At 31.8% G+C, this 21,241-nt stretch overlaps 2 protein-coding genes across 4 annotated transcripts; one reads left to right on the plus strand and one right to left on the minus strand.

The window, feature by feature from the left end:
- Nucleotides 1–10,152: 10,152 nt before the first annotated feature.
- LOC137821155 (MFP1 attachment factor 1) lies at nt 10,153–10,900 on the minus strand. Its single transcript, XM_068625619.2, has one exon. The coding sequence runs from the start codon at nt 10,795–10,797 to the stop codon at nt 10,297–10,299; it is 501 nt and encodes a 166-aa protein (XP_068481720.1). The 5' UTR covers nt 10,798–10,900; the 3' UTR covers nt 10,153–10,296.
- Nucleotides 10,901–11,377: 477 nt separating this feature from the next.
- Nucleotides 11,378–20,463, plus strand: LOC137821286 (WD40 repeat-containing protein HOS15). Of its 3 annotated transcripts, none has more exons than XM_068625801.2 (14): nt 11,378–11,606; nt 12,080–12,225; nt 12,360–12,723; nt 12,831–12,925; nt 13,005–13,051; nt 13,810–13,960; nt 14,268–14,331; nt 14,455–14,613; nt 14,709–14,830; nt 15,013–15,087; nt 15,701–15,754; nt 15,834–15,907; nt 16,242–16,316; nt 20,060–20,463. In XM_068625801.2, exons 1-14 carry the CDS (start codon nt 11,546–11,548, stop codon nt 20,277–20,279), a joined length of 1,707 nt encoding a protein of 568 aa, XP_068481902.2. In that variant the 5' UTR covers nt 11,378–11,545; the 3' UTR covers nt 20,280–20,463. The 3 variants fall into 3 exon arrangements, 2 of the variants coding, with proteins under 2 accessions (XP_068481902.2, XP_068481903.2); XM_068625802.2 differs by having other exon boundaries at nt 11,430–11,606; nt 12,352–12,723; XR_016515579.1 differs by having other exon boundaries at nt 11,435–11,606; nt 14,139–14,331.
- The last annotated feature ends 778 nt before the right edge of the window (nt 20,464–21,241 follow it).

Here is a 21,241-nt window from a genome sequence, read left to right on the forward strand (position 1 = left end):
TAGCATGCAAAAAGGTACATAAATGTTTAAAAAATGAAATATGAACCCAACATGCACCGCGTAACAGATTGATTAGTTGCCAACACAACCAGGAGTCAAAACCCAGTGTGAAACTAATGGGTTGAACGTGATCATGCAAAAGCATACCCACGTAGACTACACACTTTACAAGTTAACCTTATTTTGCATTCTTTCGTTGTCACTGTTTTTTATTATTATCCTTCTCGAGCTGGGATGTGGACTAGTATGAGTAATTGTTGGTGAAAACTTAATGTTTGTATTTATTACAAGGTCAAATTTTGGAAAGGTTGAAGAAATTCAAAGCAAGTGAGAAAGCATAATCCCCACACGGGCACCACCAAAATCTTCAAGTGATGTCACCGGAAAGAAATAGCACAGCGTAGAATCAAAAGTCAAATAAGAATGCAACTCTTAAGGGCCCACGTGGAAAGCGCTTCACCGTCCTCACCACAAAATTTTCTGTATATAAACCAAGCATGGCTCTTGGTTTAGACCAAAACATACAATAGCTGGAAATACCAAAAAAAAAAACAAATAGGAAGAGGCCCTTGAAAATAAGGAATATTATTATTTTTCAAAGGGTTTGTTTCGTGAACAACGATGCTGATGAAGAAGAGCCTTTGCATTTCGTTGGTTACCGTAATGCTCGTGTTGTCATCACAGCTATGGTTGGTGCATAGCCGAGTTCTTCGATCGAAGGAGTTAACAGAGGTAGCTGGTCACAGTGTAGAGTTGAAAGGATCAGGTTCTTCTCTGTGGAAAGGGTTCTTTGCTGTTTCTTCCAACAATTCAACCACTCGTGTTTCCAAACGCAGCTTGGCTTTTAGACTAGCTTCTGGACCCAGCAAAAAAGGACCTGGACATTAACTAACTACATTAAATCAGTCATTACATTTTTTTTTTCTTTCGATTTTGGTTTTTACACTGTTTTTCCCCATGTTGTTACGATGTTTTTTTTTTTCAGAAGAAAAACTTCTCGCAGAGACACTGATCTGATACGTTTATGTAGTCTGTAGTTTGTAGAGTGTTTGGTGGTTGTAAAAACAAGGCGTGACAGAATACATGTTTGATGTTTTTAATGACTGTATATGCAAATTGTATCTTGAGTATTCGAGTTATTAGAATAAAAAGAGTATTTATATTTCTTTAGATTGGCTATTTAAGTGGTCTATGTGCCTGCACGGTTCTTATCATCATCAACTTATTCATTGTAAACAGGAGAGGAAGATGCGTTATGAATCTTAGAGTGCATTTTGAAAGGTGGTTGAGTTACTAAAAGTTTGTTTGCATTTTTAAAAGCACAAAAGGAAAAATAATATAAGTTTTTTTCATAAAAAAATATGCAATTTTGCCAAAAATTTATCAAAATGAACAATTTTAAAAAAAAATTACCATATGAGAAGAAGTCGTGCATATATCACGTCTTTGGTTATGTGAAAGTAAATTCACACTAATGTGGATTGATAGATGTTAATATTTTTATTTTACTTTAAAAGTTTTGGCACCACTTTAACAATTTTTAAATTAAACTAAAATCGTGTATCTTTAAACTAATATATAATTGTTTTATTAAGAAAAAATAACAAGAATCTCCTAATTACCAGCAAATATAAATGAGACTTGATGCGATAAACAATTAAATTAACTAAATGATAGTGTGATTGTGGATAATTTCAAGCTCTTCGATTGCTTTATTCTCGTATAATTGTTGTTTGTTTGTTTTGTCATTTACATCTAACGACATTTGTTTGTTCATTATACAGTTTTCATATATATTTATGAGGTCCAATTTCATCTACTTTGAAATGATGAGAATTATTGGTCTACTTACATAAGACCTAATTTAACACCTGAAACTAGATGTGAAAGATCAAATACCCAACGTTTTCATAACATATAACAGATGAACCAATTTCAAACAAAATGAAAAAAAAAAGTTAATATTCTTAGAACAAATGTAAAAGCATTATCCATATAATCAAAAATAATATTAAAATTAACTTTTAATTTATATATATATATATATATCATTATAACCTCATTTTTTCGCAGTATCACACAAAGTAATCAAATTATAATATATAATTGCACAAACTAAAAACCTAATTTCCATGTTATCTTAATCACTATCTTTATAATAATTTCTATAAACCATATGTATTAATATAAATTTTAAGATAAATAAAAAAACAATTCATGATCGTATAAAAGATATACAACTTCAATTTAATTTAAAAGCTAGTAAAGTCGTGTCAGCATCGATTAGTATTAATAAAAATAGTGTATATCTAAAACGACTTCATTCATTCGTACTAATTTACATTGGTGTTGATATATTAACACCTTTAATAATAAAAACATACGCTTCACATCTTAATAAATTAATATTTTATTTTACTTTATTTTTTAATTTAAAAATATTATTATATTATAATAAACATTATCAAATATATATTATTTACTGTTCACATTGTCAACAAAACTTTTTTTATTTACTTTATAAAATCAAAATTGTGTCATGCATGATGTCATGTTATGTTAACCCAACATATCAACATATCTATATAGGTGTTTTTTTAAAAAAATCCATCTATTTGATTTGTAAAGTTACACCATTTTGAAAAAAAAAACAGCATTGTTGGATAAAAAAAAAAGAAGAAAAAAAAACGTGGAAGTGATTCCCAAATACAAATCTTATTACCAAATCTCCTGAATTAAAGTCAAAGAAAAGGTGATGTTTGAATGAGAGGCAGTGCCTCAAAACTTGACCTTGTCTATCTGTCTGTATATACAGCATTACACTGCCCATCATGTATTATTTCATTTTTCTACACACACTTCTTTAAGATATCAATGTCCTATTTCACAAAAGGGAGGAGGGAAAAATATATTTAAGTTTTGATTTGAGATTATATTGTAACACTCTAAGACAGTCGTTCTAATAAGAGTTATTGTCAGATATTTATGTAAAGGGTTTAAAAATCCGAAGTAGTCTTTATTTATTTATTTATTTATTTTATTGTTAATAAAAAAAACATTCTCTTCCCACTCAATACAAATATTATTGACAATTTTATTTTAACAATTTAATAATATTTATCAATAATTTAATTAAAATAAAAAAATATTAAAAATATTAATATAATGGATTGTCATTGTTATTTTGTATGCGGCTCATAAAAATAAACTCAGCGTACTTTTGGGACTCGCAATGTGTCAAACTAGCAAATTCAGATTGAATAGAAACACAAATAATAAGTTCACTGAACATTTGGGTATTGTGGAATGTGACTTTTTTTAGCATTATTATGCATACTCAAATATAAAATATACCTTTTTACTGTTCAGCATTCCCTTTTTTTTTCTTAGAAAAATGTGTTTAGAATTTCGGATTTCACCACCCGAATTCTGAACCTTTTTCTTAATTTTCATTTTCTATTAACTTTTTAGATAGTTATAGTTATTTAGGGAACGTATATATTTTATTTTCAATAAATTTTTTTTTACTACCAAGACCGAGAAACTGAGAGAATATACCGAGAAGTTATGTCGAGAACTATATATATAAAGAATAAAATAAATATATATATAATCACCGGAACAAGACCCAAATTAATAAAGTGTCCAAATTAATGGGTGTGTATAAAATAATAAAGAGGTGCAGAAAGAAAGGCCCACACAATGTATAAGTCCAATAATCATCAACCCAAGAGGTAAGACAATATGATTTTTATCTTATGTAAAACTATTTATGACTTTGGCATCGGAGCGCCTTGCAGTATACACACATCTATGAGGAGAAACCGAAAGTCTAATTTGTGAGGAGAAGTCAAAAACCCAATCTGGAGAGAAGCTGGAAGCCCAAATCCGAGAGATCAACTAGAAAAATCTGAATTGTTAGCTTGTTTGAGTGTTTTCGGTCCTTTTTGTAAGAACAATTTTTTGTATGTAGTACAATTAAATATGCACTTTTTTGTTTTATTTTATTTTATTAATTATTATTTTGTGTTTCCAAAATAAAATATATTTATTTCATTTTCAGATAATAATTTAAATGTATTATTTAATATTTTTATTAAAATGAGATTATCTTAATCAAATATTACAAGTAAGTACTATATTTTAATTTATTTGTTTTATTAACTTTTTTAAGTATACCCAAAATCCAAAATAATACATTTGAATACAGTTAGTTAATTACACATAACTAAATCATTGTAAATAATATATGTTAGGAAAACTTTTCATTGATACTACAAATAGTAAAAAACAAACACTTGACAGTTTGTTATAATAATATAATAATATTTTAAATTAAAAAATAAAATAAAAATAGTAAAAATAATAATTTATTAGAATGTTAGGTTTATGTTTTCACTATACATAATATCAATATACCAGCTTCCTATATCTTAATACTCCTTTCGGTCCTTGACATAAGTCGTAGCTTTACATGTTTGATTTTATAAGACATTTATACTTTGTGAAACATTACTTATTTTTCCTATCAAATATTATAAATATGTTTTATTATTATTAAATATTTGTTTAGTACATTGATAACGTCATTATTATAAATTAAAAAGTTTAATTGAATTAATTTTACCATTTCTCCATATTATTTTTCCTATTACTTGTTCAACATTTAATTTCCTTAACGAAAATTTATTTCGCTACAAATTACTTCCAATGATTAAGGAGTCTTTCTCAGAATTTAAACACTTTATGAGCTTTATAAAACAACATTGCTTAATACTAAGGGAGGATTTTGGAGAATTAATTGAAAAAAAATAAAGAATAAGAAAAGAATGTTAATTCATCAAACAGTGCAATTTTATATAAAATTTACTAAAATAAAATAATTTTTTTAAATTTTTATGAAAACAGATAAATCGTGTTTGAAAATAAGAATTTGAATAGTATTTTCAAACACAACTTTTGTTTCCTTAATTTTTAAGATTTTAATTTAATTTTTTGATTATTTTTATGAAAATAATGCTTTTAAAAACGGAAGGAATTAAGAAAAGAGAAAACTTTTGAACTGATATATTCATTTTAATTTATTTCAATAATATATAATAAAATATGAATTAATAAAAAAAAAATATGATTTCCTATATAAATATACTTTATTTTCTGTGATATTTTTGACTTTTTTTATTAAGTCATGGAGCACGACTTTAACATATATATATTTTTTTTTATTTTTTTTTAGTTTCTTGAATTTTTTTTATTGAAATAGTTAGTTGTAACACGACTTTATTATAATATATTTTAGACATATTTTACTGAATTGGACTAAGTTAAATTCAAAAATTTTGTTTATACTATCAAATAAAATCACAAACACGTTGTATATTAGAAGAATGAAAAAACATATATTTGTACTCCACATGAAGGGCTATTTTATCCCTTGAACAAAACAAAATTTTCAATTTTTTAAAATTAGATATCGTTAATCAGAACGAACAAATGAAATAAGTATGTGACTTTCCTTAAGATCTATCATCACTGCGTTTATATATAATTTTTTTCTCTTAATCATGTATCAAACAATTATATTTGCTATTTTTTTTTCTGTCTTTGTTTCCAAAGTTTTTGACTAAAAATCAATGTATTTTGTTTGCCATTTCTGCGGCTCAACTAACTTAAACATCTCTCACTCTCACTTTCTTTGATTTGTTTTGGCTTACAATCAAATCCTTCCTTTTTCTTTGTGAATGTTGTTCCAAAACTCCAAACATCTCTCTCTCGCACCCTCCATCACCTCCGATTCCCCAAAATCTATTGTCCATTGTCCGATTCACACTTGGTGATGCCGTGGTATTATTGCGCTCGATGTTGAATTCAATCACCAGATAACTCTTCCTTCTGTTATGTCTATTCAGATTACTCTTTTTCCAAACCAACATGGATGGAAGAAACGACTAAACAAAATTTAAAAAAGGAGAAAGTCGTGCTTGTAGTGATAATTTTAGAAAAAAAATATTTTTATATAAAATCATGCTTTTAACACAATTTGCATTAAAATAATAAAAAGTAAGATAAAATATATTCTGACAAATTGATAAAACAAATGTGTTTAAAAGCACAACTTTTCATTTCAAAGTTCGTAAGAATTAATCCATAAATTTCAACAAAATTGCACCGTTTCAGTAAATTAGTCGAAAAGAATTGAAGCAGGATGATGGAGTAAAAACAAATCAATAGTAAAGAGAAAAAATCAAGTTAGGGAATAGGGTGAAAATTTACACAACTCATTGTCTTAATTCCCCAGTTGTATGATATTTTTTTAGAATAGAAATTTGTAAGTTTTACACCAATCACAAGTGATTGCGAATCAAAATCACAAGCGATTCTAAGTCAAAATGTCCAGTTAGAATATAACAAAAACGAAAACAATTCAGTCACCGAGAAAAAACTCACAATTCATAAATCACAATTTTCTTTTGAAAAATTATAGCTGACAACTTATGAAGTAAGAGTTGCAGACCATTTTTATTAGTTTAAATAAACTACTAATATCTCTCTTTTGTGCACACACATAAATGTAAACACACGTACCAGTTGAGGGGTTGACATCTTTCATCTGAAAATCCACATAAATGTAAATATCAGAGGGAAAAGAAAGTTATATTTATTTGGAAGCTTATTTCATATTCATGGCCATGGAATACAGATAACTGCATTTGTTAAGTACTGAACTGCATATCACCACAAACTGAAATAAAGAAGGGCAAATAACCTTCAGTAAACATAGGGCACTCAAAAGATTGACCTATCATCGAATGAATTGGTTTTTTAATGTAACAGCATTATTGGTTGTTGATTTCAAAATAGTTAAGAATCACATCATGTTAAACTCTCATGGTCAAAAGACAACCTCTACATAGAATTACCCAAAGCCAACAAAATATGCAATGCACTGTCAGTGACTCGAGGGAAGGAGGAACGGAATCACAATTCAAACAAAGCAAGTAGCACAAGATTAAGAGTTTTCATTCAGGGTTCTGATACTATTTTTCTCAGCTTTTCAGAGGAGAAAGTATAAGTAACTGTACTAAGCAATGCAATAAGGACACGAACGCCCGCCATTCTGCAAATTTGTGGGTAAGAGAACAACCATGACAAACCAACCCTTCCTCCACCATAAATCCGTGCTCATCTAAGAATATATAAAGATTTTTTTTTACAAGAGAAGCTGATAGAATAGAACATTATGCCCTCAAATTTTCTCTTTTTGCACATAACGATCCTAAGATTCCATTATATACAGCCGTGTTACATAGGACATCAAACAAGGAGGCCTATGCTATGATGTTCTAACAACAAACACAAAGCAGGGTATAATGAATGCCTTGCATCACTTGCATGGGAACCAGTGAGCTGCTCCTTATGACTACTCCAAAACTATATTTCATAATAGAAAAATAATAATGAAACAATTCAAGATACGAAGCATTATCAACTGAAGAGTCAATAATGAAACAATAAAGGATACACGATTGCTCTTATACTAAGTCATTATATACATTCTACTATTTAAGATCGACTATTTTCTCCATAAAATAGTAAAATACATGCAGTCTTATAAGAAAAAAGTTCAGTTTAGAATGATTATTCATTAGTTATATCCTTTTTCAACTAAATATAATCCCACAGGGTAAGTTCATATTTCTACGGAAAGTATAAGCTCAGAATGCAATGACTAGCAAGAGTAAGCAGTTAGTACAAAATGTGTTCATAACCAGCAGACATCATAGATAATACAGAAAATAGACTCTCTACAACTCCAAGAGAGATTATTAAAATATGAGATGCCTTCTCTAGTTCAGACTACCCAAGCTACAGGTGCACGATAGCATATAAAGCTCCTAATGAAAAATTAACCAAGGTAAAGTGTTATCTGAATCCACATAACAGTACTATGTTGTCCCAGAAAATTGCTCTAATCATTGAGCACACACAGAAATATATTAGTTCAATGGGTTCATCATCAAATTCATGAATCATAATTGCAACATCATATGGTACAGACAACTCCAACATACAACAAATACAGTCATTGAAGCACAAGAGATAATGATAGGCTCTCTCTACAACTCCATAAAAGATTATCATAATACGAGATGCCTTCTCTAGTTCAGACCACCCTAAGCTACTGGTGCATGATAATTTAAAAAGCTCCTGATGACATATTAACCAAGTATAGTTTGAATACACGGAATAGTACCATGTCCCAGCAAATTGCTCTGATCATTGAGCACAAATGGAAATATATTAGCCTAACAGGTTCATCATCAAATTGACGAGTCATAATTAGACAACTTCAATATACAACAAATAAACAGTCATTAAAGCATAGAGGGTAAATAGTTAGTTCAATACGATAAGTATTTGCATAACTTGTTTTTAGTACAATAAGAAAAAAAAATAGTCTTAGTACAAAAACTTTTTAATTTTGTTTGAACTCCGTTAATGGATGATGTAATTGAGCACATATTTGGTCTTTAGTAATTACCACATGTGTTTATTAAAGAAAGAATTAACATTAATATGCAATTAACCTTGAAGAGTCTTACAATTATTAAAGACCAAACATGTGCTCAATTATTTTATCTCTAATTCAAACAAAACTAATGAAATTAAAGTTATTGTACTAAGATTTTTTTTTCTTATTGTACTAAAAATGAAATATGTCAATACTTGTGGTACTGAGTTGACTATTTACCCAAACATATATAAAAAACTTTTAAGCTGCTCAAATCACAAATATAGCAAAGCATGCATGGGTCACAACATGATACATAGACTTAGCAGAAAAAAAGAAAGTAGAAGATTGACGCTCCAACTAATAGAAACAAAAGAGAATTTGTTTCTGAGAAACAAATGATAATTTAAAATTGAAACGACGTAAGTAGACTCAATCCAAAATTTGATGAATAGGACCATGAAATTAGAAATCAACACGACAATATAGTCACAGCACCTGAAAAAAGATGATACAAATATAACTGTGGGTTAAAGCACAATGAGAAATATTAATTATACAAGAAGTCATTAAAGAGTCATCATTCTATGTGTAGAAAAGTTTAATCTCAAGATTGTGGTTTTAGTGTCTAATAAATTGTCAGAAATGACAAAAGTTTATGCTCTTAGGAAATACTATTATGTTCATGATTAAATGGATTTAGTGTTTAGGGATCTGCACTAAATTAATATTAGCCTATGAAATAAGCTCTACTAAGCTACGTTGGCCCTAGTTGTACTAAATTCAATCTTTTAAAACAATGTCTCAAGATTGAAGGGGAGACTCCTCTAATGGTGACTAGTCAAGTTCCCTTAAGAAAATTAGAAATCGCAAAGACAGTAGATACTTCTTATCAAAATAAGAATCTATATATATGAATGATATGCAGACCTATGAACTACATTCTCTTAGAACATGGCAATTTCTGGGGTCCTATAATTATGTGTTCTAAAGTAAGTTTCATCAAAATAGTGAAGCCTTACCATTTATGAGTTAATCTTAATTATTCCTAAAGAAGGGCTGAAGGATACACCCTTCCCATCTGGGACTAGATAGAAATCCTGAAGTCTTTTCAGATTTTGATCTAAGGAAGTCCCTCCCACCCACACCCACACACACACCTCCAAACCCATGATCCCTTTCCAATAATACCACATTTCACTTTAAACCCCAGGTCTACATCACACATGCTTTGCTGTAACCTGCCACACAAGAATATAGAATTCGATTCAGTGGTAACTCTAACTTCCAGGAAATTTATCCTTTTTATAAATAAAACATCAGCATTGATTACTCATTACTCGCAGGTCACAGTTAACAACTCTGAACTACATTCCCTCGTTGTATATCTAATTCCAAATCACTACCAATATAAATAAGAAAACAATAAGCAAGCTAAAAAACAAAAAAACCATAGATGCATATGAGAGGAAAATACTGAAGCAGTTAAGTAACAAAGTTTAAGCATCCATAAACAGTTTCATGACTTGCATTGCAGGTGTACCAAACCAATGGAAGACGAGAATTAGCAACAACAATAAATACGCACCGAAGACAGAGACACACAGTAATGTTTGGAGGAGACAAAGAAAATCCAAAGATGTTCAAGGGAATATATATGATGAAAATTGGCTGCACGACAAATAAACTTAGTTTTACAGATAGAACATCATCAGAGTATATAACAATAAAATATAAACCCTCAGCAAGGGAACCCTAAGATAATATTCTATAATCCCGAATGATCAGGTTTCGGACTCAGCAGCAGCGACAGAATCGCCCTCCGCGGCGGGGGTAGGAGCAACTTCGGAGGTAAGAGTCTGAGCAACGCCGTTATCGACGGTGGGAGAGCCGGCGGTGGCTTTGGACTTGACGGTGTCGAGCATCCGTTTGCTGATCTCCTTGGAATAAACCTGGAGGATCTCGATCCCGTCGCTATCGGAGGTGGAGGAGCCGCCAGCGACGGCGAAGGCCTCGTCCTCGATCTGGTGCGCTGCAGCGGAAGCCTCGTCGGGAGGCATTGTCCCGTAGCGCTTGGAGAGGACGGAGGGGGAGGATAGGGTTTCGATTAGGCGGTCGATGACGGCTTTGCGCGTGCGCCCAGTGGGAGGCCATATGGTGAAGGAGACGCTGGCGGGGCCGAGCTTGGCAGCGGCGGCGAGGGGTTGGTCTTGGTCGAGCAACTGCGGCGTCGGGCTGGAGTCTTGCTCCGATTGGGGCGCGGGTGCGTTTACCGGGTCGGACATTTTGAGAGGAGAGGAGAGGGAAACAGTGGTATTGGATTGGAGGTCAGGCCTACTACTTGCGAAACTATTGGCTTTCTGGAAAGGACTTATTATTCATTCACCCAGCAAAAAAAAATCATCACAAATTAATCAACAATACAAAAACATTTCGTATTTCTCGTTTTAAAATATACAAAAGCTAAAATAAATCATTTTTAGGAGTAGAAATAAAAAAGTAAAGTTTGCACAACTAAGAAAATAAATAATGTTATCTAACTAATTGTTTTTTAAAACAAGCTTAATTAATTGTGTATTAAAGTCACGGTGACGAATTTTAGGACGTCTGATTGAAAAAATTATTGAGCTCATTTCGAATTATACCTTCTAAAATAAAATAAAACAAAAATAATTACTTTTAGTAATATAATAGATACTATAAAATTATGAAAAATATAAGTATTAAAAAACACTCTACAACACGTAATAAAAAACATTATATTCAGAATTTTACAACAGTTCAGACCACTTTGAAATAATGTTAGAAAGTTAAATTTAATATTTAAAAAATATAGAAAAGGAAAACGATGGGATGCCAGAAAAAGAAGCCCAAAGTTTAATGGTAAGAAATAGAAAAGCCCAAACGTGATTGCGACCCGGTATCCACCCAAACCCCAACCCACCAGCACCACCTCTTCTTCGACCATTTTCTCTGCATTTAACACTTGAGCCACTCAAGCTATTCCCTTAAACAAACTGATCCCCAATCACAATGATCTCAATCACTTCCACTGAATTGAACTACTTAGTCTTCCGTTACCTTCACGAATCAGGCTCGTCCTTTTCCTAATCTATTTCGTTTTTCTTTTAACTTTTTCGCTTTTTTCTCGCACATTACAAACTCATCAATATCAACATCTATCACGGAAACTTAGTTAGGAGGAACTCTTCCATTTTAGCTTCCATTCTCTTTGCTTCACTTTTGTGAACCGAAAACTTTTTATCATTACTTTTGTCAACCAGTTTAAATGAAGAGTCGTTTTAAATTCTCATTTGATATAATTTATTATTCGAAACCATGGTTTCTAGAAAGTTAGTGGATTCGGTTATGTTTGTGACATTAGGGTAATTATTATTTTACTATCGTGTCATCTCCGTAATTGCCGTTATTTCATAGTTACATATCATATCATTTTTCCTGTACTATGATTTGTTAACGAGGAAAAATATAATGAAGATAACGTGTCTCTCTCCCCCTCCCCCCCTGTTGAATCTTCTCATATTTTCTGCGGCTGCTCTGTTTCAGGTTTTACTCATTCTGCATTTGCATTCGGGTATGAAGCGGGGATTGATAGATGCAAAAATGATGATAATGTGGTTCCACCGGGTGCTCTTGTTACATTCATACAGAAAGGCATTCAATATCTTGAGCTGGAAGCCAACCTGAGTGGTGTAAGCATTTTTAATTTTTGCTGTTCATCTTAGTGATATGTTATTGTATGTTCAAGTCATTGTTACTAACATGAACATAGTGAATGCATTGCTCGAGGACCTTAAGCTGATTGGTGTTTGTGTTAGGTCTCCAGAGTGATGCTGACATGGATGAGGATTTTTCGTTTCTACAACCTCTGGATCTTATCACAAAGGAGCCCAATGAGCTGCACAATATAGTAAAAGCCAAAAAAGAAAATCTACGTCAACATAAATCCGAATCGAATAAAATAGTGAATGGCTCGACTCACGACAACGCAAGGAGGGAACATGTTCAGGAAAAAGAGAAGGAGAGGAAAGAAAAGGAAAATGAACAGAGACTGGAAAAAATAAGGTTAGAGAAAGAGAAGGAGCAACCAAAGGATGATTATAAAGAAACACAACATACCGATCAAAACCTTACAGAGAAACAGGAAGATAAGATTACTGTTGAAAATCTAAACAATAGAGCACATGGAGGTAAATATTGATGTATAATGTTTTATTTAGTTTTCTTCCCATCAGCTATCAATCTTTATCAATATATTATATTAGACAAGGGAAAAAGTAAAGCTTTTATGGCACAGGGCCTGAGCCAATGGAGATTTCACAGAGCCCCATGTCGTCGCCTAATGATACTCCATGTGATGATGTAAAAATTTTGAAAGGCCATACATCAGAGGTTTGTACTTATCTGTTTTCTTATCTTCCGTTTCTCCTCCCATTGTGAGGCTTATTGAAAGTTATTTCATTCCTGGCAGGTTTTTGCCTGTGCTTGGAATCCATCAGCTCCGCTTCTTGCGTCTGGGTGAGTACAAGCCACTTTGTAAAGAAAACACATTTTGTTCTCAAAAGTATCTTTTCCCTGTTAATCCATTCTATTTTGAAGACAATAGCTCTTCTTCTTTCTCTTCCTTTTGTTGCCTGCCCTCTATTCTTATATTCATGAATTGCTGGTTGTTTCCAAGTTTGAAACAGTGCTTTATAAGTTCCATATGACAACCTTCGTAATAGGATACATAATAATACTGTCTAGCTATCACGAATTTAAGATTTAGTTTCTTAATGTTTATAAGTCGAAGGAACTAGTGATGTATCAGTATACAATTGGACAGTTTGCTTGTTATGACAACCATTCTCTTGATTTTTAAGTTTTGACCATGGGTTTGTACTTCAGATTGATTGAAATTCGCAAATTCTCAAATTTTAATACTTTGATCCAGTGTTGAATTTGAGTCATATTTCATTTCTTTCCTAACATAAAAATAGGATATCTTATTTATACATTCAATAATACTATAACTTAAACCTACTTAAGAAACACAGAGTATGACAGTGTGATTTGGCCAGCAGCAACAATACAAGCTGTTTTCTATCATAAATTAATTTTGAAGTAAATATTTTATGTATTAAAATAATCTAAATGATGAAGTGGCTCAGTTTATGATGGTAATTATGCAGGATCAACACTTAGCAAACAGTATGAACAGCTATCCCTTTTTTCCTCTTATCAAATTTAGTTAAAATTAGCCAATATGTCAATGTTTGTTTGATTAACTATTCCAGATCTGGAGATTCAACAGCTCGAATTTGGAAAATTGCTGATGGACCTTGTGACTCTGGTGTGCAAAATGAACCAGTAAATGTTGTGGTGCTGCAGCACTTTAAAGAAAGCACCAATGAAAAAAGCAAGGATGTTACAACACTTGATTGGAATGTAAGTCTTTGTAGCATTATTGTGGTTGCATACTTACCGTGAAAATCTTTGTAGAATTAATTTTAGCTTTTCTGGGTCTTCCATCCCACCTTAGTTGAACACTATTAATTTTGTCTTCCACTTGTCTTTCAATTTTATTCCTCAGCTAATATCTTTCGCTATGCTTTTTATTACAAAGGGGGATTTCAACACTATTGGCAACTGGTTCCTATGATGGCCAAGCAAGAATACTATGAATTTCGTCTTCCACTTGTGTTTCAATTTTATTCCCCAGCTAATATCTTTTGCTATGGTTTTTATTACAAAGGGAGATGGAACACTATTGGCAACTGGTTCCTATGATGGCCAAGCAAGAATATGGAGTAGAGATGGTGAGCTGTTAGATATTTTATTTTATGAATATGCATTTCTTGGCATGATATTTGCATTATATGTGACCCTCGGTCTTGTACTCTTTGCTGTTAACTGACCTCTTGCTTTTTGAGGTTCATTAGGGGAGTTGAATAGCACACTAAACAAGCACAAAGGTCCAATATTTTCCTTGAAGTGGAACAAGAAGGGGGATTATCTTCTTAGTGGAAGTGTGGATAAGACTGCTATAGTGTGGAATATAAAGACTGGGGAATGGAAACAACTATTTGAATTTCACACTGGTAAGTTTGTTTTTTTGCTTATCTTCTGGTGAATAAAACTTTTGATTTCTTGTATGACTTTCCTTGTAATCTTAACTACTATCAAATTGGATCAGGCCCAACTCTTGATGTTGATTGGCGAAACAATGTTACATTTGCTACATGCTCCACTGATAAAATGATACATGTTTGCAAAATTGGGGAGAGTAGACCAATCAAAACTTTCTCTGGGCATCAGGTATCTCTTCCTAGTCAACCAGTCCACTGATAGATTTATTTTGTTAAACTACTAACTTTTAAATTTAAAAGACAGTGATTTTCCATCAAAAAATAGAATGATATGCTCATTGTATTAATCTATGAGCATATTCAGTTATGGTTATAATCTTTCCTCAGACATTCTGTAATCCTATGTTTCAGGATGAAGTTAATGCCATTAAATGGGATCCAACAGGTTCTTTGCTGGCTTCCTGCTCCGATGATCACACTGCAAAAGTAATCAACAGAAAACTATCACTTTGGTTCACTTGGTATTTATATAAGTCATAGATACATCAGTGAAGTGCAGATATACATTTTATTTTAAAAGAATTTATTATAAGGGTATAATATAGATAACGGTTGTGATGAAAAAAAATTGGAGTGGTTGTGCATAGATGCTTTTTGTTTTCATATTCATTTTATATTATAATAGTTTGGTATCAAGGCCTCTACTTCGTTTGAAACATCAATGCAAATTTTAGAATACTTATAGTAGAATATAAGATGGTCATTGGAGTATGCAAATGGAAAACTTCTTATGAGGAATATTAGAAACTATGTCGAGTGAGCAAGGGAAATGATACTGGGGCAAAGTAGAAGAATGATGAGATAAAATTGAAGGCCCTAAAAGTGAAGAACTCTCTATCTAGATTGATCTAAATATTTATGAAATTTAGTTTTTTTATAGAAATATATAACAAGCATCTCTAGGAAATGTCTTTTTTATTGCATTTTAGGACAAGAAACATGGCTAGAGAACTGTTTCTGGAAGGGTAAACATCATTGTCACTAATTATTTAAGTATTTGTCAGCACCCAATTGACTGTTTCATGAAACTATATTTCAGATATGGAGTTTAAAGCAGGATAACTTTTTGCATGATTTAAAGGAACATGTCAAGGTTTGGAGAGATGTTTCTTTGTGTGCCTTTTTCTTTCTGATCCCTTTATTCTCTTTCTAATAAAGCAATGCTCCTTTAGGGGATATATACAATTCGATGGAGCCCTACAGGCCCTGGTACCAACAGTCCCAATCAGCAGTTAGTGCTAGCAAGGTAAATATGCTTTCAATATCATGTAAAATCAGCAATAGTAGCAAGATATGAAACTGTATCTTTTTGAAAAAACTTTTGTTTTGAAAAAATGGTTTTGTTAACTTGTGTCCTGAGAGTGGAGGTTAAAAATTAAAAATATATACTATTAAATGAGAAGTACAAGCATTTAATATCTAAAATATCAATACTTTTTTTTATCTTTAACTCCTTAATGCGCATAATAAATGTTACTTGTCCTCTACCTATGTACACATAATCAAGACCATTAAAATAAACAAAAAATCTCATTATTTTGTATTCCCCTAATAATTTCGCTTATTGTTCTCTCAAACAGTGCCTCATTTGACTCAACGATAAAGCTATGGGATGTGGAACTAGGGAGTGTACTCTACAGCTTAAATGGCCACAGGTGAAGAAACTATAAACATGCTTCACAAGCAAAATACACACACAAGCACTCATGCATATGCATATGTATGAATTAATGGATGCAATTTTTATCCAGGCTAATGCATAATATACTATTAATAGGTAATGACCCAACTGAAGAATTGGAGATGATTTATAGGCATTTGCTAACAAATAGGAAATATTAAGCTATAGAGAGAAACCAAGAGGTCTATAAATTCAAATGTTTTGGCAGGTAATGAAGAACCAACGATAACTGAATAATCATAATCTGACTTTCACAAACTGTAATAACATATTGGATGTTTTTATACTCCCCTACATGGTTGGACTGTGGGGGAAGATTTCAAGGAATCCTGCATTGGACATAAGTGGCCTGGGCAAATTTATTACCTGAGCTTTGATGAGGGTATCTTCTTATTGGTGTTGGGATTTGGTCTGAACTATAGGAATCTATAGTAAACATGTTCCCAGATTAAATGGCAGTTAATATCTGTGTTTTGAGCTCTGATTGTGGTTATCATAGAAATCCATGACCATATCAAGAACTAACAACGACCTATTAGCTTCTTTGGTTATAATGTACTGGTAACACCCACCAAGCTCAGTACTTGGCTTTTGCTGAAAAGTGAAACACCATGGGTTACTTTTTCCAATTTGCAAGAGATCCATGCCTCTCAAAGAAAAATGCAGTATCTTCTATCAATAACTAACTTAAATGATATAAGTTACTTCTTTGGTTATAGCTTACTGGTAACATACACCAAGCTCTGTACTCGGCTTTGGCTGAAGAATGAAACACCATGGGTTACTTTTTTCAATTTCCAAGTGATCCATGCCCTCAGAAAAATGCAGTATCTTGTTGATTTCTTGGTCATTGAGCAACTAACGCAGTGCACATCTGCTGATGCAGGTAACTTTAGTGATAAACTGGCTTGGAAAAACTAACCTTGGTCTGGGACATTCTTTTAATTTTGTAGAAGGTGGCGGGCTATATTATTTGACATAAATTGGCTCAGCCTATTGACATCATACCTGATATAAGGTCTGAAGATGGTGAGGTACATTAAAAAGCCAATCAAGTGTTTGTACGTGGATATGTCAGTAACAGTGAGTTTGAGGTTGGGGTCCATGGAAAGAGGTAGTCTGAGAAGTAACTGAGGTGTGTATTTCGTTTGAGATAGGTGGATACTTTTGGATGACTCTGCAATTTCCAGTCCAAAGAAATATTTTAATTACGTATAACTTTCAACTTGAAAAGTTGTTGCAACAAGGACATCATGCTCTGATGAAATGAGGATTCAGGTTGCCAAGATTATGTCATCAGCATACAAGAGTAAGATGAAGAATAATAATCACTATTGGATTGAATGAGGCATGCAAACTAAGTTATAAAGGATACCTAAATGGGGTGGCCATATAGGCTTCCTCAAAAAGATCATTTAGAAAAACATTGGTGCCCCCATGGACCAGTGTTTGACAACAGTAATGAAGGGAAGGACTCCAATTGTAATTTTACAGCCAGGGAAAAGATGTAGTGTAGGGAAAGTCAATTCCTTCCTGTTCTATATATGGCTTTTGGCTATCAACCTGGCCTTATATCTGTGCAAGGATCCATGAACTTTGACATTAGCATTATTAATCCTTCTGCATCAGATTGCACTTATTGAATGTAACAGACAATGTAGTAGTAGGAACTAGGACTTTCAACTTAAAAAAATAACCTTTCACATAAACCATCATTTCCAATCATCCTTGGTTGTTCCAGGTCCTGAATGGCGAAAGTATGTGGGTTAAATGGTATAGAAAGTGAAGAATGCTACAATGCAGCAGTAACTGACAAGATGTATAGCAGAAAATTTGATGGGTAAAGTGAGTACATTTGGCAATATTAGATTAGGTGCAAATTTTTCAGTTTCAATTGCTTAAACTGTGACTTGGACTGGTTTTTTTAGAGAAGTGACAAATTTGTTTGATAAAGCAAGGTAGTCAAAATAAGATTATGGTTGAGATTGTGGAAGACTCACAAGATTACGTAAATATAATATATATTCTCATGCAAATAACAATCATAAAAAAATGTTGATCAGTTGGAGAACTAAAAATACTGCACTGGTTCTACTACATAATCCCTACTCCATTAAAACTTAGAAAATTGTAAAGACAGGAAAAATCAAGAAGACATACTGTCGCTGCTGTTTTGGAGAAAATGTTTGACTCAATAGGCAAGCTCTCAATGATCCGGAGCAAAAAACTATTCTTCTCTAAAATACGTAAAATCTATAACTACAGAGACCAGAAATTAAAGTTCATATATCTCCTTTCATAGGTAATAGATTACATTTATATAACCTAAAAACATACTAACTAAATAATAATTATTCTACAAATGTCATCATGTTAGGAAATTAAAGATATAAACTAATTATTTTAAATATTATTTTTAATATTTTAAGACTATCCTATAAAATTCTTGAACCTTTTTTTTTTTCTTTTGGGCGACTCCATGCCCATCCTATCACTCAATGTGGTTTATTGCGCAACTAATTTTATGAGAATGGAAGGTTTGTGCTTAGAGTAGAAGACGATTAAGTTTTTCAGGTATTACATCAGTGTAATGCATTATTCATCGAGAAATTGAGGTGACAGAGTGTCTTTCATGTTTTCATGATTTTTGGACATTGGGTTTTTAAAAAATTGCTTTGGGTGTTGGGCTTTTATGTTTTAACCTTTCAGAAGCCTCAAAAAGAGAAAATATATATGTCAATTTTACCCATGAAATAAAAACGCAGTGCTTGATTTCATGCTACGATTATACAGCTCCTGTTTTCTTTCCAATTCTGTGTAGGGACGAAATCCTTCTAGTGACAAATGAGAAGTGAAAAGATCTAGGGGGCATATACATGTGCACAGTTGCATGTGAATCTATAATCTAAGAACTAGGATTATTTTAAAATGATGTGTTTGTTGAGAAATGTACTAAGAACCAAAGCTTATGTAACTTGAGTCTGTAGCTGTTGCTGTAATAATTGATGATGTTTTTGAGTCAGCTGTAGAGAGAACTATTGGTGGATTATGAAACACATGATTAGAGACTGGATGAACTGCCTTTGTGCTGGTGGGAAAGACCCGCTATGTCTTTTTGTAACCAGGGAAAAGGCCATGGAGTTTATGGAACTTCTCCTTTCCATGGTCGAGAATCCTCCACATGCATATAAGAGACTGTCTTTTCCTTTTTTGAAATAATTGGGATCAATATTGCAAAGTGATGAAAAATTATTAAGAATGTCACACACAAGATACAAGTAAGATGGCTAAAATGATCAAAAGTGTTGGAAGCTAGTTCTGACCACAAAATACTGCTAAATTTAAGAGTAATTTTTATCAATTTGTTTATGATCATACACGTGCTCTGAAGATTTGGTCTTTGATAGAGTCGAATGGTAGTGTGATCCATGTATATGACACCTCTTAACGAGATCAGGCTTTTGTTGTTGGATAATCAACTTGCTGCTTTGGATCCATTAACAGGATATGTCCTCAGATTTAGAAAAAAGACACATTCACAATTTAGAAGAGTTCCATTAAAAAATATGACATGTTTATAATGGAAGTGATCAAGGATTCTAACAGTGACAAACAGATACACTAAAAAATATAGAAATGGGTGTAATTGTGAAATCATCAATGTTCCTGCATATTACATTTTTAGCATTTTAATTAATCCACTGTTTTCTGTTTCAGGGATCCTGTGTATTCCGTTGCATTCAGCCCTAATGGGGAGTATCTGGCCAGTGGCTCCATGGATAGATACGTGCATATATGGTCCGTGAAGGAAGGCAAGATTGTAAAAACATACACTGGAAAAGGTGGAATATTTGAAGTTAATTGGAGCAAAGATGGTGATAAAGTTGCTGCTTGTTTTTCAAACAATATAGTTTGTGTTTTGGATTTCCGAATGTAAAGTATAGGGGACATACTTCTAGGACTCTAATATTAATTTCCTGTGCTAGTTGTAACAGCATTTTTGTACAGGGTCATTTGCTACATTTCCCTACTTCCACTTTACTCGTATTTACTTGTTAGCCTTATTTACTGGATAGGTATTTTATTTCAAAATTATTAAAATGCTGCAAGATTTTAGTCAAGTTGAAATAGAGTTAGTACTTACTTACACTTGTAATTTCTGTCAAAATTTCTAAACTAAAATAGTGAGGTTTCATAGTGTCAATAATTGCAAGGTTTCAGAAAAATTTGATTACAACAATCGAAAATATTCTATTGCCAATGACGTAATCAAGTATTCAATCATGAAATATAATGTAAAAATTCAGAAATGTAGATTGAATATGGTATATTTTGGTTTTGTTTTCTAAAATATTTTATTTGACTTTTTTCTGTGAGTATTTTACCTTTTTTCTTGTTATTTTATTTTTATTTTGTTCTTTATAATACTTTATTGATTTTGAATTACTCTTTTTAAAAATAATTTAAATGGATTGAAACTAAATCATCTATATATATTATAAAAGTTTAAAAAGTAGTAAAACAACAAAAATAAAAGAAAAAAAACTATTTAATATTCTGCATTTTTTCTTACAAGCATTAAAAGTTAATAAAATGTTGAATTGAGTTATTTAATTAAATTATCAAATAAGAAGTTAATAAAAGTGGTTGTAGGATGGAAATATAAATTTTGAAAGCTTTCAACTTACCACATCCCAAAATAAAATAATAAGAATATAAGTTTTATAAAAAAATACAAAAACTAAGTCAAAATTGCTTAAGAAAAAAAAATAGATACTAAAAATAAATATAACTATATTTCAAGATCTAAAATCATCTTTAATTTTTTAGATATGAAAAATAAATCAATGAATATTATGGCTATTTAACGGAGAAAAATATAAAAACAAATAGTTTATG

This window comes from Phaseolus vulgaris, chromosome 9, assembly GCF_051622355.1.
Source record: "Phaseolus vulgaris cultivar YP4 chromosome 9, ASM5162235v1, whole genome shotgun sequence".
NCBI classification, from domain to species: domain Eukaryota; kingdom Viridiplantae; phylum Streptophyta; class Magnoliopsida; order Fabales; family Fabaceae; genus Phaseolus; species Phaseolus vulgaris.